Source organism: Ctenopharyngodon idella, chromosome 10, assembly GCF_019924925.1.
Source record: "Ctenopharyngodon idella isolate HZGC_01 chromosome 10, HZGC01, whole genome shotgun sequence".
Taxonomy (NCBI): Eukaryota; Metazoa; Chordata; class Actinopteri; order Cypriniformes; family Xenocyprididae; genus Ctenopharyngodon; species Ctenopharyngodon idella.
The window spans coordinates 3,995,001-4,013,016 of NC_067229.1; the positions used below are offsets into that span (position 1 = coordinate 3,995,001).

An 18,016-nucleotide genomic window follows, 5' to 3' on the forward strand; every position below is an offset into this window, starting at 1 on the left:
TTTTCTCATGCAGTGGAAAAAACCTCAAGGAGCGGAGAGGAAACTGACAACGTGCTCAGACAAGACACAGCAGGTACATGCACAGATAGACCCCAAGACCCCTCTCCAACATCCTTTGTCACAGCCACCACAGCGCTCTGCAGAGCAGCATCCACGTCTCTCTGACCTGCTTTATTGGCGAAAGCCAAGTTACCATCGTGTTTGCCCTAAACTTCAGGGCTGTTTGTCACCACTGTGAAATTAAACCACTAATAAAACATCTCAATACAGCCAGACTAATTTAGGCAATAGCCCTACATTAATGGTGTGGTTCATTGAGATTTCACTTTTTTACTTTAGTTAGCGTGTAATGTTGCCGCTTGAGCATAAACAGTATCTGCAAAGTTACAGCGCTGAAAGTTCAATGCAAATGGAAATATTGTCTTTTAAAGTTATGGCAGTTTAATGCCTACAATTACGACCGGTTTGGACTACAACGAGCTTCTTCCCGGGTTGGTGACATCATAAACCCTGCCCACAGGAACACACGACAAAGTGGGCGAGGCTATGTTAGTTGCATACAGGTCTTCTGTGTTTGGGCTTCCTAGGGACGCTGGACTTTGGGAACAATGTTTAAAATTTATGTTTAATTCTATTCCTGACAATTATAATGGTAATTTAGCTGTTTGTGCTGCACATCTTACGATAGACTTCCAGAACATAAAGTCTCATCGAAGGGGCATGTACAGTGTCCCCGTCACTATACTAGGCGTTAGGAGCAGTGTTGCCAATTTAGGGATTTTTTTCACTAGATTTAGTGAATTCCCTGCCCCTTTTGAGACATTTTTCAAAAGTTTAGGGACAATTCTAGCAACCTCTTGGACAAACCTTATCTAGATTCTTATTTTGCCCACTGATCTAGATTCATATTTATATAGATCAATGAATTTGCCATTATGATGTCATCTAGTGACATTTAGCTACCAGTTTTAGCTACTTTCAGTTGAAAGCAGTTGGCAACACTGGTTAGGACCTACACACACCACAGGGTGAGCGCCACCTGCTGGCCTCACTAACACCAAAGGTATCAATTCCTGAGCAGTATATCTTTAACATTTTGAAATAAATATTACCAGGAAGATGCTACAGACCATACACATTGACTTTAAACATGCAACAGAACAGCTGAACGTAACAAAATAATTCCTTGTGGAATACCACACAGATAGTAATTTTAACAGAGTGCTGTCCAGTGCAAGAGAATAGGCTTATGAGTTGGAAACAGAGGCAGTTATCCCTCTGCAAAGTGCATAATCAAGCACAGTCTATAATACTTTGAGAGCTACCTGACATTGGATCTTCATCAAAGAGTAGACGAGCATGTATACTTTACAAGGGTGCCATCTAATGTCGTCTAACACGAGTTCACCATTCCAGGAACAGCCTTCACTATCTAATATTGTTGTTTTATCAGTAAACATACATCTGTGAAATGCACTTAAAACACCTTTCAGATGCTAAACACCATTAAAGGTGCCGTAGAACCAGTTTTCAAAAGATGTAATATAAGTCTAAGGTGTCCCCTGAATGTGTCTGTGAAGTTTCAGCTCAAAATACCCCATAGATTTTTTTTTAATTCATTTTTTTAACTGCCTATTTTGGGGCATCATTAACTATGCACCGTTTCAGCGCGCGGCCCCTTTAAATCTCTCGCTCCCCCGCTCCCGGAGCTCGCGCTTGCCTTAACCTGCATAAACAAAGTTTATACAGCTAATATAATCCTCAAAATGGATCTTTACAAAGTGTTCGTCATGCAGCATGTCTAATCGCGTAAGTATGGTATTTATTTGGATGTTTACATTTGATTCTGAATGAGTTTGATAGTGCTCCGTGGCTAAAGCTAACATTACACTGTTGGAGAGATTTATAAAGAATGAAGATGTGTTTATGCATTATAGACTGCAAGTGTTTAATAATGAAAATAACGACGGCTCTGGTCTCCGTGAATTCAGTAATAAACGATGGTAACTTTAACCACATTTAACAGTACATTAGCGACATGCTAACGAAACATTTAGAAAGACAATTTGCAAATATCACTAAAAATATCATGTTATCATGTATCATGTCAGTTATTATTGCTCCATCTGCACAACAAAATCCCCAGTGTTAAATTACCACCCAAAGTGTACATATGAGTCCATCTTGCCGGGTGTTAAAAAGTAACACTGAAGCAGTGTTAAAGTTAATGAGATAATTGATTGATGATTGACAATCAGTGGTGACACCTGATGTTAATAAGCAGAATCATTGAAGAAACAACAAGAGAAAAAGAGAGAGAGACACGACAACTACAACTGACTTCCAGCCATTAAACATTATTACACTTATTATTAACCAGTTTGATTTTATTTGTCATACATCAACAAAAGTTCTTATTGAGAATCAATAGAGGTCTTTTAAACAAATGAGATTTACACAAGAAGGAGGAAGCAATGGAGTTTGAAACTCAGTGTATGTCTTTCCATGTACTGAACTCTTGTTATTCAACTATGCCAAGGAAAATTCAATTTTTGATTCTAGGGCACCTTTAAGGCTTATGCAACAGATAACAATAAACTACATAAACACAAATGAGGCATTTTGTAGCAGCTTCAGTCAACTGTTCCTTTCAGTGCAGTTTTTACAGGTTCAGTTCCTGAGATTCAGGGGAAAATCCCAGTAGTCTCAAGTCACACCAGGAGAAAACTCATTATCAGTAGTCCTCAGTGCATTCTCATCATGGGACATCTCATTATTAATATCCATCTGTGGAGTCTCAGTCTGATTAAAGGGCATTTGTTCTGGGACACCATTCTCCTGAAAGAAAGAAGCAGATTCACAGAAGGTAAAACAAATGTTCAGGATTGATGATTCAGTTGCACAAACACAAAACTGTTTTTCCCTCTGATGTAAAGACCGCTTTTCTTCATTCTGAGAGCAGCTCTCTTAAATAAGTAAGTCATTATTGGTGTTTCTATGTGATGATTTCTGAATAAAACCACACAAACACAGACATACACCACCTAAGGCCCCGATATACTTCACAGAGGAGCAAATTTTTTTGTAAAAAAAAAAAAATATGACCAGCGAGTGAACATCCCGAAGCCTTTTGCACTGCTGAGAGCGACGTTTAGATGAATGTCAATATATGCTGTGCACTTTTCGCTCAATGACAAACAGAACAAAAATGACAGAAGTTACACTTAGAGATGTTACTGTCGACAGCATACTCCTGTAAATTCACGTCACGTTTATTACATTATAAACTTTATAAGAAGTTACACAAATGTATTGCTTTAAAGCACAAGCTTTGAAAAGACACTGGGTCTCATTCACTAATAAATGCATGGATTATTTCGTATTTGTACACACACGAGGAGAACTTCAAGAAAAATCTTCACCTAATTCACAACACGTGCGTACAAACATGAATTTGTACTTAAAGGGTTAGTTCACCCATTTTTCATTTCAATATGTTGCATGCTTAGTGAATGAGACCGAGTGTCAGAGTCTCTTCCGATTAGAATTAAAGCGGCACTCTGATCTGTTCATGCTTTATCTTGCAGACGTCTGACCTTGTCGGACTGAACAAAAGAAATGAACAAGGAGATTTCCACTTAAAGATGGCGGAGCCACATCCACTATTTAGGTAATCGTCATGGAGCAATAGTAGTTCTAAGGTGTTTGCCAGCCAGAACCTTTGACAAGCTGTTTTGAACCCCCGAAACTATCTTTGTTTTGGCCTGATTTTGTTCAAAATCATGTCATTGGGCCTTAACACAGATCACAGATCTTAATCTGTTGTCAATCCACAGTTTTTTGCAGACAGACAGATTCAGTGCTCATGGCATCTCACCCGATCATGATCTCTGTGCTGGTTCAAGTTTCCTGTTTGAACAATAACAACAAACTCTTACTTTGGTCAATTAGAATAAAAATACATACTTTTACATATTTTTTAAAGATTCTTTTTGCACAATAAATCTCATATTTACATTTTTTTTTACAATCAACTGTATGCATTGCTTGCCTTTTTGTCTTGCTTTCCAGTGGTGATAGTAAATCACAGCAGCAGCTGCTACAGTCACAAACAGCAGAACAACAGCAACACTTACTCCTGCTACAGCAGCTGAAGACAGACCTGAATCTGGAACAGCTGAAGACAGAAAGTAATTGTTTAACTAGGGATCAACTGTTAATTTCAGTGGAAGGATGTATAATATTGATTTATTTGATAAAAGCTGGTTTATCTGATAAATCTTGTGAGGTTTTTTTTTAACAGCAGCTAAAACAGCATCAGCCCTGTGAGCTCAACAGGAAACAATGTTCATAGGAAAACTGACTGATAGTATGGATTTTTCTTATTCTAAAATAATAGACTTCCAAAAATAAAAAAATTAAACTCATTGTGACAACTATCTGTCACTTTGATGTTTATGTGAGGATGACAGAGATTATCTCAATTATATTTTAATATGGAGTCCAAACTCACTTTTTTTTTCTTTTTTTTCTTTTTTAAAAAAAAGGCCAGAATGAAATCATTTACTGTTTTGATTTAAATATAGTAAACTGTATTCTAAAACTACTCAAGTGAAAATGCACTAAATGACTAAAATATACTCACCAGTGACATTAACATTGAAGCTCCTAATGATGCTGAATCTGCTGCTGTTGATCTGTAGTTTATATTTTCCAGAGTCTGTGTTTCTGGTGTTTGTGATGGTCAGAGATCCAGTCTGAGGATCCAGCTTCAGTCTGTCTCTGAATCTCTCATCACACCGAACATTTGTACAGATCTTACTCTGATCTCCAGTGATTTCAGCGATGAGAATCTCTTTAAAATACCATGTCATTGAATCGTTCAGTTTTCTTATTACACCAGAATCTAAAGTAACAGAGTCTCCCTCCTCCACTGACTTTCTCTTCATTTCATCTCGTTCAGCAGCAGAAACACCTGAAACACAAACCAACAGATGAGAGAACTGTGGATATGAAAGCAATACAACATTATCTCTTGACTTTGTCTGAAAAGCAACATTTACCCACATTTTGTGCTTATAAGCACAGGAGATCTCCAAAATCTCTACTCAAGTAAAAGTACTTATAAAAGTAATTACTCAAATATAAGTAAAAGTAGTTCTAATATTAATTACTTGATTAAGAGTATAAAAAAGTATCCAATAAAAAGACTACATGTAGCGAAATACTGATTCAAAACAAGCAAGATGATGAAGTCAATGAAGCATGTGTTATGTGTTTATTATAGGGATTTCTTTTGATTATGTCCATACATGACAGATGGCGTGTCATCTTGCAGTACCTTTTTAAAATAAATTAAAATGCCATTATGACATTATTCAGATAGATAGAAATAATAATAATATATAATAGTGACCTAGAAATATTTTAATGATATTAATTATATTACATGAGATCTTTGCAACATGCACATAGTAATTTATATTTAAATCAACAAATTCCATTTTACAGTGAACAGTAAAAAGCACCTCTGAATGTCAGCAAAAAATATCACTAAACAAATTAATGACATGACTTAAATGTGCATGATATGAATTGCTTTTAAACATGACTCACCATATAAAGCAATAAAGAATGTTTTTTCACTGTCGCTGCTGCCGCTGCTGATCTGTAGTTGATAAACTCCAACATCTGTGTCTATGATGTTTGTGATGGTCAGAGATCCAGTCTGATGATCCAGCTTCAGTCGGTCTCTGAATCTCTCATCACCACCTTTACACTGAACATCTGTACAGATCTTACTCTGATCTCTATTGATTTGAGCGATGCGAATGTCATTAAAATACCATCTAATTCTGTCTTGTTGGTTTGTTAAAACTTCAGTGTTTAGAGTGACTGAATCTCCTTCCATCACCGACACTCGCTCTGTATCAACACCAGACACACCTGAAGAAGAAATAAAGAAATACAGAAAAGAAATGTAAAGAAATATATCTGGATTGATAATGTAACACATGGGAACAAACAGCAGAGGAACATCACTGATTCACACATTCACTCATCAGACAAACATTAATGAGTCTCATGGATGATCTTGAACATCTTAAAGGGCTCATTTTCCTTGAGCTTTTGACATATAAGAGGTCATCATACTTTAAGAATATCCTGTAAGTTTTAGAGCTGAAAACTTCCTTGTTAGTCCAATAAAAGCTTTAATGACACCAGACCCAGAAAACAACAGGATTTACAAAGTGGGGATCTATGACGTCAAAGGGCAGCAAGCACCGCCTCTGCAGAAGAAGATCAACGCCTACTTCATCACTGCCTGTTTAGCCCCGCCCACCGAATCACGCATGACATGCAATAGTAACATAGGCCTATGTGGTGCTAAACCAGATCGAGCTACCAAGCAATACACATGCCGTTGAGGATTACAAAATATTGTGCAGTGCCTGGACTCGACAGTAATGCAACAACATGTGAGTAACTAATTCTAATGCCTGATCTGATATTAATGATTCATATACAGTCAGATGATCTTTGTCTGTGTGTCAGTAAATCAAACCAGTGACTAAACGTCAACTTGCGTTGTTTCTCTTAGTAGGATGAAAATAATCTGTCATTTAACGGTGATTAAATTATATGAAGAAAGCTCAAAGAAAGCTCTTTGTAATCGTTGGAGCAGCGCGCGCTGGATCTGTCAATCAAAAAGCGCAAGTTTATCAGTGACTGACGCGCAAAACTCCCGTTTTATGCAGCGAATCTTTTATTTATCTCGCGTTTGCACTGTTAGTGAAGGTGAAAGCATTTGGTAGTGTGCAGAAATTGAGTTGCAATGACGAGATCACTGCTTTCATGCACTCAACATTGTCTGTGATCGGCTACAATGTTCATCACTGCAACCTTTCATGCCACAATCCAAATATAATGCAACATTTATGAATATTTAATAGATGAATATTATCAATGAAATATTTTACTTTATACTTTATTAAAATGTTTAAATTTTTGAACATTAAAATACAATGTTTTCTATAAAGTATTGCTTATATTTTTCTATGTAAAGAGAAAAGACATCTCAATATCACTGCAAAAATGTCAGTAAAAACAATAATGTGATTTAGGGTGAGCTAGGGTGTGCAATTTTGAAGAGGTAGGCAATAGCGAGTTAGCTTTGAAAGCATGAGATCCCTTCTTTCAGAGCATCTCAAAGGCCACGCCTCCTTCAAAACACATGTACACGTACAGCCAGAGCAGAGTCTGCAAAGCGTCACGAGAGACAGTGTTAAATTACCTCATGTCTCAAAGCACATAACATTACAATAATAATGAACATAAACAACTTACAGAGCTCTTACATGTACAACCCGACTGCTGCAGATTCATTTCAGCGTTCATAGTGTTGACATAAAAACGCATAAATCCAGGTCCAAGGATGTGAACAGCTCTGGGTAGAACGTCACAGGTTTGACAGGACATAAACGCAGCATAAGCTTGTTGTTTTGGTTCAGAAAAAAATGTACAAGGAGGCTGTTGTTCATTTGTGGTGCTTGTGACTCTCTGTCTACAGGTCTGCATAGATGCTGATGACGTGTGATGTCTGCACGAGCAGGTTCGCGGAGGTATGGAAATACATGTTGACAGGCAGGTAGGACCGAATGCAATGATTGGACAAACATTTTTTGTTCCTGAGGTTTCCACAGAAGATATATAAAGAGTTTGGTTCCAAAACACGATTTACGGATGTAAAGGGAGTTTCAACCAGTATAACAAAAAGTGTCTATGAAACAAATTGCCTACCCTACCTTTAAATGTATAAGACTTGCTGTTTAAACATAATTACTCACCATGAACAGTAACAGTGAATGTCTTTTCGCGGATGCTGCTGTTGATGATCTTTAGTTGTAGTTGATAAAGTCCTGAGTCTGTGTTTCTGGTGTTCATGATGGTCAGAGATCCAATCTGATGATCCAGCTTCAGTCTGTCTCTGAATTTCTCATCACACTGAACATCTGTACAGATCTTACTCTGATCTCCGCTGGTTTGAGCGATGCAAATGTCATTAAAATACCATTTAATCTCTTCTTGTTGTTTTATTTCAACATCAGTGTTCAGGGTGACTGAATCTCCCTCCATCACAGACACCGACACTCCCTCTGAAACAACACAGCGAAAGGCTGAAAAAGAAATGAACAGATTATTATACGCCAAACAAAAACATTTACATATGAAATAATATCTTAGATGAAATAATATCTTAATTAACAGAAATGAACCAGGTGAAAAGTTTAAATACCCTTGATGTGTTATTACCTGGATGATTAATTTTCCAGCATCTTTTCACACTGAGAATGACTGAAGGACAACTATTACAAAAGGTGGAAACATTCACTGATGCTCAAGAAAGAAACACAATGCATTAAGAGCCCTTTTGATTTGGATGACTGGGGAACATTTTACTTGTTTTGTCTTCTACAAAACAATGGAAACTATGCTAACTATGCAAATACAGGGCAGTACTAAAAAAAGGATCTTTAAACAAAATAAAAAACAGTTTCCACCCCTCTTAATGCATTTAATTGTAATAATTTCAGTCCCTCAGTTGTCCTCAGTGTGAAAGAATGAATTTCAAAACACTATAGTCACATTATGACCCCTCTTATTTTGGCAAAAATCTTGCATATTCTGCAATGGGTGAGCTAATGTATTTCAAGTTTGCCGTTACCCTTTTCCCTATCTGTGCATTTCATGCAACTTAAGAATTTTCATATTCATGTTACTTTATAATGAATATAACATAATGAATATAAAATACTCATAACTCAACCAGACTTGTCACATCATCAACTAGGCCTATGTATTGTTGCTCATTTTTTGGTTTAAATGCTTTTATTCTCCTCACTTGGACAAAAGTGTCTTAAATGATTAAATGTAAAAAATAGATAAACAATACACATAAAATCTTTCTACTTTGAACTTTAAAATTATGCTACTTGCCACCACATAGCAAAGTGTTTTTCTGTTTCTACCAATATGTTTTCATTTACATGTTTACGCATTTGCCAGCAGCTTTTATCCAAAAGCGACTCGCATTGCATTCAAGGTACATTTGAGCTGTGGTAATTATTCACGCTATGATGCCATGTTATTTTTAGATTAAATTTTTATACCACATAACCTCAACATTTACAGAGAGGGATCTTTTAATATTTTTGCCATGTGTTGTTGTTGTTGTATTAACAAGGCAAACAACCAACAAATGCTATCAAGCACGCTTTACTGATGCTCAGGTTCAAATCACTGCGAGATGGGCAGTCATTCACAACCATTATAAAGCTCGGATGAGCCAGGATATGTTTAAATATATCTCTGATTGTGTTCGTCTAAAAGAAGATAGTCCTATACACCTAGGATGGCTTGAGGGTGAACAAATCATGGAATAATTTTCATTTTTGGGTGAACTATCCCTTTAATGCTTATTGGTTTAAACAACCGTGATGTATTGATCTCTTTTAAAATGTTTGATTTTAAAACTCTGATATCATGTTTATTTGTTTATAAATTATATGTGAATATTCCAAAAGTCTCTGACAGTTCAATCTCTCTTATTTTATTTAAAATTTATTTAACCAGGGAAGTCATTAAGAGAGTAAAGGTCTCCTACAACCATACATTACAACACATACCACATATATATATATATATATGTTATCTCGAAAATAAACTCTCTATATGTTATGTGACCCCCATATTTGTTTTAAAATATACATAAGAAAACATCTCTATTATCTTTCGAATGGAATAAAATAACAAGTACTTTGGGGGTATTGATCATCATATTTATTTTCATATAAAAGCAACAGATCTTAAATTACATCCAGTTTATCAGCAACAAAACGCAAGAGTGTGAATATCAGCTTTTGATCTCGTAGGTTCTGAACCTCTAAGTTAACCTACATTATCTGAGCCTTGTTTTCAAGTTGTTCAACACATTCGCCCTTCGTTTTTATCGCTGGCAGCAAGTGAGTTTTAAACAAATAACGTTAAATGTCTTGCCATTGTCGAGCAAAAACAGACCACAAAATACAAACGATAAAAGCATTTCTGTCGAATACAAAGCGATTAGAGTTTAAAGAAAACAAAATAACTTAGTCGCTTTCGGTTTCATCTTCGTCAGGAAGACACTATAAGCCTAAAAGTCTTACCGTGATCAAGCAAACACCAGAGCAATAAGAGCAAACTAAAGAAAAGCTTCATTTTCTCCACCTTATGTCAACATGTACTCATCGACGTCATATAAAAAAAAAAATATTGCAATATATTTTTTCAGTTTACGCACTATAGCGTGATGACGTAGTGACGTTCACGTAATTTTAAAAAAGACTGTAAAATCACTTCCGGCTTCCGTATGTGCAGTGAAATGTTGTTTTATGTAAAGAACTACTGTTCCAGACAGATCCGATTTTGGATTTTTCTTACCTTCTTCTAGGAAATAACTGGAACGTAGTGATGGGCAGATCGAGGCTTCATGAAACACTGAAGCAGTTGAAGCAAATGTGCCGTAATGTGTCGAGGCTTCGAAACAATCTGACACCCGTCTCCACGGTGACCCCTAGTGGTCAGAACAGTGTAAATGCAACAAAACTGAGGCCAAACATGCATAAAAACACCTTTTACAAATCTATTGCAAAAGTTTTATTGAAAGTAAAATCTATCAAATGCAATTAACTAATCGTCTAATAAGAATAGAGTGTATAATATGTTCATTTATCAATTTTCAGGGCTTGTTTTGTTTGTTCCGTGGCTCAAGCAGACCAATAAGAGATTAATAACCTTTATTCATTTAAATTATTCTAATGTGTAATTAAAACATCTACAAATGTGTGAAACTGATCAGAGATCCGGTAAAACCCATAGACACTTGTTCAATAGTTCTCAGTAGTGATGGGCGATTTCGAAACACTGGTTCATGAAGCTTTGATACCTTTATGAATCTTTTGTTTCGAATCATTTCCGTTCATGATCATCGTTTCAAAATTTCAATGGTTCACCACTGGGGGCGATCTGTGTAAACCTGGTGTAAACCCATGAATCATGCAGATTCACTGAGATCGCCCCCCAGCGGCGAATCCGAATCATTGAACAAGTGTCTGTCTATTACCTGATCTCTGATGAGTTTTACACATTTGTATACGTCCTAATGAGGTATTTGTATAATTAAAAGGAATAATAGTAGTTAATAGTCTCTGTTTAACTGACTCATCCATAAAAAAAAAAACAAGCCCTGAAAATTGATAAAAGAATACATATTATACAGACACTTAATATTTATGATTAGTTAGTTGCATTTGATAGATTATACTTTCAATAAAACGTTTGCAATGGATTTGTAAAAGCTGTTTTATGCATGTTTGGCATGAGTTTGTGTTGCATTTACACGGTTTTGACCAGCAGGGGTCACCATGTGTGGTGTTTCGAACGAATAACATTAGACATAGGGTTAAAGGGTTAGTTCACCCAAAAATGAAAATTCTTTCATCATTTACTCACACTCAAGTTGTTCAAAACCTTAATACATTTCTTTGTCTCTAACTTTACTGAACAATGTAAAATAACAATTGATTTCAACATTACTCTCCTAATGCAGTATCAACAAAGCATGCTGGAAAATAGATTCACTGTTCAGTTATGCCAACAAAAATAATTCATGTTACAACATTTTACAAATTTAAGTGGATGAATATAATAAGGTTTTTTCTCAATTTAATGTGATGCTTATTTTTGATCAAGCAGCAAAAAATCTTTATTTTCAGTGTATTATTTAGCTGTCAATCTGTGTAGTTTATCAATGATGCATGACCAGTAAGAATCCAGCTGTTATTCTTCTTTAACTGCTTTTAGTTTTGATCGATCCAGTACTTTATTACTTTGTAAAGCAATGTTAGAGAGGAAGTCAGGTTCAGCAGGACAGGAAGAAGTTCTGCACCTACAAACTGAACACAGATTAAAAAAATAAAAAAAGCCAAACATGGCCACTGTCATGCAAAAGCTGTTTGACCATCAAACAGATCAAACCGCGTTTAAAAAAACAAAACAAAAAAAACGCAGTTTGACTCAGATGAGCTGCAAGGGTCACACCTCAATGAGACTGGCCATGTGAGATGGTCACACAGGTTTACCCGTTTAGTTTTGTTTTTCATAATTGAATTCTAAAACCATCTAAAATTCTTAACTCAATGAGTTCTTAATTTACACAACATTCTTCTTTTATGTAGCCTATTTAATGTATTCAAGTACATGATCAATGTTTAATGATAAAAAATAATATTTTTCCACTATTAAATCAGTTAATGTCACTGACATATTTTAAGATATGTCAGTGCAAGTTTCTTTCAGTTAAAACAGCTCAAACATGCATTTTAGTCTGGGAATAGCTTAAGACTTGTGAAACTGGGGGTTAAAGTCATAATCAGAGCTTTTTTAAAAAAAAAAAAAAAAAAATTTATAGGCTACATAACATGCATTCAGGTTGTGTGCACTAGGAGGGTCAAACTCCGTCGTGGGAGGATTCACACCAGCTTGAGTGTTTTCAGCTGATAGTTTTATTAGAGCAGACACTGAACAACTGAAGAAAATGTTTCACATGTTTCTTTTGTTTTGTTTGTGCTGCTGGAGTCTGACTGGTAAGTTATAAAAACTTTTGATGGATTATCATTTTAGAACAGCATATACCGTTTACTTGGTGTTGTCTGTTGTTTGCCATGAGAATTTTAAAATCGGAATTTATAGGCCTGGAAAATGTATTAAAATGTTAAAAGTCAGGGAAAATAATGGATATTTTGGTAACACTTTACAATAAGGTTCATTAGTTAACTACATTAGTTTACATGAACTAATAATGAACTGCACTTATACAGCATTTATTAATCTTTGTTCATGTTAATTTCAACATTTGCTAACACATTATTAAAATCTTGTTAGCATTAGTTAATGCACTGTGAACTAACATGAACAAACTATGAACTGCTCTATTTGTATTAACTAACATTAAAAAGATTAACAAATACAGTAACAAATGTATTGCTCATGGTTAGTTCATGTTAGTTAATACATTAATTAATGTTAACAAATGAACCTTATTGTAAAGTGTTATCGATATTTATATACTGAATAAACTCAGTGGGGGCTCAGAAAGCACTTTAACAAAACTCAGGGCTTTTGTGTTTATTCTGGGTTAAATATGTTAATTTCAAGGACTGTTACTAAACATACAAATACTTTGGTAGTAATAATAAACTAAATTAATAAAATAAATTAATTGGTCAAAAAGCAATTAACATATTTCAAGCATCAGGGGCCGTTGCACCAGCTGGACGTACAGTAGTTGGTTGTAAGATCTACACTGGGCTGAGCTATGTCCAGCTTTTTGATAAAAACTTGTACCTGTTGCACCAATTAAAACTACAACCAGGTGCAACTACACCCAGCGTATGATTCAGGGTTACAAATTTTTCTAATAAAGAGCTGAAATGCTCATGTGATCATAACGAGTGAAGCCACTGCACCATCTGATTTCAATTCGTAAACATTACTGAACAAAGTATTTATATCTGAACTCCCTGTACTGCCTTACAATGCAAACGTTTTTGAAGTCAGGAATTTTCCATGCTTATTCAAAGTTTGAGTAAGCTACATAATGCAAATGTAAAAGTGCTTTTTCTGAAAGGTATGTGCGTACAACTTGATTCACCTTGTAGCCTAAGGGTTATGTAATTATGTTATGTGTTAGATAATATTGCTTTTTTTAGTACATTTAAATCATTCATGGGCTAAATATTGCTTGCTGTGAATGGACTTAAAGATGTGAAATATTATTTCCAAACATACTGTACTGTCCCTCCGAGTAAGAGAATGCATGATATATAGTTTCTGCAAATAATCCCAGATAAGTTCATATTTAATATTTCTTACATTATTACATACAGAAATTTGGTTAGGTCTGGCCGTTACATTTGTCAGTCATTGGCACACCCATCTCACTTATCCACAAATTAACCATAAACATTACAGACATGAAAGTAATCTTGTCCGAACAAGTTTTGACTTTACACCCACCTTTGACTAGGTGATATTTAGTCTCAGACGTGCGTTATGTCTAAATGGTGCAACAGGTATTAATTCTACACAGGATTTAAGGTGCATTTTACGTCCAGCCTAGTCTTACAACCGAGTATAACAGCAGTGCAACTGGCCCCTGGTTTGTAAACCAACAGAATCCTTAATTTGTTCCTGTTCATGTTCTCCAGGTGTGTTTGGTGATTCAGTGTCAGTGATGGAGGGAGATTCTGTCACTCTAAACACTGATGTTACTGAAATACATGAAGACGACGACATACTGTGGAAATATGGAGCTGAAAACTCTCTCATAGCTAAAATGAGCATTGAGAACCAAATCTTCTCCACATCTGATGGTCCTGATGGGAGATTCAGAGACAGACTGAAGCTGGACGATCAAACTGGATCTCTGACCATCACAAACACCAGAACTGAACATGCTGGAGTTTATGAACTAGAGATAAAGGGAGTGAAACGATCATCAAAAACATTCAGTGTTTCTGTCTATGGTAAGTAGAGATCATTTGTCTCGTCCCTCACAACCTAAACACTGAATATTTTAACGTTTACAGATCGGCCCCATTCAGATCTGTAACAGATGTTTGCTTTTCTGGTGGACAAATGGAAATATATTTTTGCAGTAATTGAAATTATGCCAAAAATACATTAGATTGACCTTGTAGTGAACTCTGAATATTTCTTTAAATATTTACATACTAAAATGTTTGATCATTTTATAGTCACAGCGAATCAAAGAAAAGCTCACTGACCATCATCACACTAAACAGAAAATAAGACTGTTTAGATTTATTTCTGTTTATTCTCTCATGTTTTTCAGCTCGTCTGCCTGTTCCTGTCATCAGCAGTAACTCTTTACAATGTTCTTCATCATCAAATTGTTCATTGTTGTGTTCAGCTGTGAATGTGAGTCATGTGACTCTCTCCTGGTACAAAGGAAACAGTTTATTGTCCAGCATCAGTGTGTCTGATCTCAGCATCAGTCTCTCTCTACCTCTGGAGGTGGAATATCAGGATAAAAACACCTACAGCTGTGTGCTGAACAATCCCATCAGCAACCAGACTCAACATCTGGACATCACTCAACTCTGTCACACATGTGCAGGTACGACAGTGATGATCTCTCAAGTTATATAGTGCTGTCTGATATTTCATATAGTGTTTGTTTTAGATCAGACAGACAGATTCAGTCACACTAATTTTGTCTATTACAGATCAACGCCTACCTTTGTACATAGTGCTGATCTCTGCTGCTGCTGCTGCTGGATCTCTGTTGATTGTAGTCGTGATCTGCTGCATCTGCAGGAGATGTAGAAAAACAGGTCAGGAGAGCAAGCAATTAATCTGTATAAATATCTATCTTTTTGAAGACATAAATTTCTATATAATATTAAAAACTATCATTGTAACTTTCTGTATTATTGTCAATGCAGTTGACACCCCGGAGGAAGACAGAACTGATTCAGCATTGTGTAAACCAACAACACGAGAAAAGGTAACAAGTTGTTGCAGTCAGTTATAGTGTGATTGAAGTTTCCAGCATCAGACGGTCAGTGAACAGACGTTTGTGGTTTATCAACTCAACCGTCATTATTACCTTCAGTAGAGAGCAGATCAAAGGCTTACTGGCTATGGTTTGCAGCGCAGTGTAAGTTTTTTCCATTTTGCAAGGCTATTTCAATTCTGCAGACCTAAAGAAATTCATTAGTACAAATCAAAATGTATTAGCACATAGAAAATCTTTTTAAAATGTATCTTTTTTTTTTTTTAACAACAGTCATTGATAAATTATTATACATTAAATTGTTAGTTCATCGTTGGATATGGCGGCACACTAAAAACACCTACTATGAAAATACCCACATTAAAACATACGGCAATGTTAAAGGGTTAGTTAGTAAAGAAAGACATCATTAAAATACTTCATATAACTCCAGTGGTTTAATCTCAACTTTATGAAGTGACACAAGTGCTTTGTTTGCACAAAAAACATAATTTACCACTTTATTTACAAAATATTTATCTCCAACGCATGTACAAAACACAACAACATATCCTCTCGCAACAATGCATGCATCGTGATGCTCTTGTGAACTTTGCATTGGAGATTAATAAGTGGTAAATTATGAATAAAATTATAAATTATGTTTTTTGTTTTTTTGCACAAACAAAGCACTCATGTCGCTTCATAAAATTAAGGTTAAACCACTGGAGTCACATGGTGTACTTTAATGACTTAACCACCTTTCTGGGGCTTGAAAATGAAAACAACGTGAGGGCGAGTAGCCTAATTAATGACAGAATTTTCATTTTTGAGTGAACTAATGCTTTAAACATATGTAATCCATTCAGATGTTATAGTCTTAAAAACATGATCAATCTTGCTCTGTCAGTCTCATGTCACACCGGTGTATTGTTTGACTTTAGTCTTCAGTTTATGGACAGACCATTTCTATTTTTTTATTTTTGCTCCTGATGTAATCTGTGGCCTAAATGACCTTTTGTGTAAAATCATATGTAATGTGGTTAGCTTAACCCATTCAAAATCAGCTTTTATACCATTAGATTTTCACTGGATAGAAAGTAGGACACAAAGTTGTTACCCATGTAACAAAAAAACCCAAAGGTTGCTGGTTCGATTTCAGTAATGACAGGAAATGACTGAGGTGCCCCTGAGCAAGGCACCTAACCCCCAATCACTAACCGGGCCTTCAAATGTCACTTTAATGTTAGCTGTGCTGAACTCTGTCCTCGAGCTGCAGCGTCTCTGCGGTTCATGACTATCTGAGCTGAAATGCAGCTTTAGCCATTGGTTGCTTTGCAGACGTGCTGCAACAAGTGCCTTTGTGTGTTGCTTTTGTGTGAAACTGAAAGACAATCATTCTCAGCACAGGCTTTCGTGACAAACACAGCAAAAACTCCAGTGTTAAATGAACTGTCCTGGAAGAGAGATCTGACCTGAATCACTGAACTCATTTAGAGCCCAATCTCTGAGTTAGATTTACATTATTGATTACAGCAGCACTGTGATTCTACAGCAGAACATCAGCTTTATCAATATAATCTGGAGGATTTCTTAAAAGTTATGATAAAAAACTCCCATCATGCATTGCTGCATGAATAAATTATGAGCTAAATTGACTATTCTTAATATTTTCTTTTGCAATTGTTAAGTGACTTTTAATAGCTTGTTTTCTAATGTTCAGAGTTGATCTATTTATCTGAATATGTTGCTTGTCACCGTTGTTGAGATTCATACACTGATTCTTGATGAAGTTCTTTGATCAGAACAAGTTTTAAGAAATCTTTTGGATTGTATTGATAAAGCTGCTGCTACAGTGCTGCTGTAATCAATAATGTAAATCTAACTTAGAGATTGGGCTTTAAATGGGTTCAGATCAAATAATGATTATGTGAAAACATAACCAACGCCTGATCATCTTTTCTCTTTGCTTGTCTGGCTGTTATAACTCAGTTACAACAGCCCAAACAAAACCTAACATTAAAAAGTCAAGGGTCAAGAGTCCAACTAAAGCAAACACTCATCTCCACGATGGTCGCTTAAAAATTGTGATTTTCTCCTTTGGTGATTCTCCTTGTTATCATCAGGTGTCTTCAATAATGGTCAATCATCACTCAATTTATCACCTAATTATCTCATTAACTTCAACACTGCTCCAGTGTAGTCTCACATATACTCCCAGGAGAGTTCATTTAACACTGGAGTTTTTGCAGTTACCCTTTAGAACTTAATCTGTTTGATGATTTAACTGTTTAAAAGGTCATGACTGATGTCATTTCCTCTTGCTGCTCCATGTTAGCATCTGTTCAGCAGTTTTTCAAAACAAAAGATTAAGCTTTGCAACAGAAAACCCTCACTTGG

General features: G+C 35.7%; 3 protein-coding genes across 4 annotated transcripts in view; 1 reads left to right on the plus strand and 2 right to left on the minus strand.

Moving 5' to 3' along the window:
* The window catches only part of LOC127520213 (putative uncharacterized protein DDB_G0282133), a 52,736-nt gene extending 42,355 nt beyond the window's left edge, over positions 1 to 10,381 (minus strand). The window contains exons 1-2 of the mRNA XM_051908156.1: positions 10,206 to 10,381; positions 7,848 to 8,177 (exon numbers count right to left, since the gene is read on the minus strand). Coding sequence (XP_051764116.1) covers positions 7,848 to 8,177; positions 10,206 to 10,257 — 382 coding nt within the window. The 5' untranslated portion in view covers positions 10,258 to 10,381. The remainder of the gene's footprint in view (positions 1 to 7,847; positions 8,178 to 10,205) is intronic.
* LOC127519819 (natural killer cell receptor 2B4-like) overlaps positions 1 to 18,016 on the minus strand; it is a 176,199-nt gene that overhangs the window by 31,523 nt on the left and 126,660 nt on the right. The gene's annotated exons all lie outside the window — the stretch shown is intronic.
* LOC127519834 (SLAM family member 5-like) overlaps positions 12,544 to 18,016 on the plus strand; it is a 193,454-nt gene continuing 187,981 nt past the window's right edge. Inside the window, exons 1-5 of one of the 2 annotated variants that reach the window (XM_051907479.1) lie at positions 12,544 to 12,683; positions 14,307 to 14,624; positions 14,954 to 15,238; positions 15,348 to 15,455; positions 15,567 to 15,628. In XM_051907479.1, the coding sequence (XP_051763439.1) occupies positions 12,635 to 12,683; positions 14,307 to 14,624; positions 14,954 to 15,238; positions 15,348 to 15,455; positions 15,567 to 15,628 (822 nt within the window). In that variant the 5' untranslated portion in view covers positions 12,544 to 12,634. The remainder of the gene's footprint in view (positions 12,684 to 14,306; positions 14,625 to 14,953; positions 15,239 to 15,347; positions 15,456 to 15,566; positions 15,629 to 18,016) is intronic. The other variant, XM_051907478.1, reaches the window with a different exon arrangement.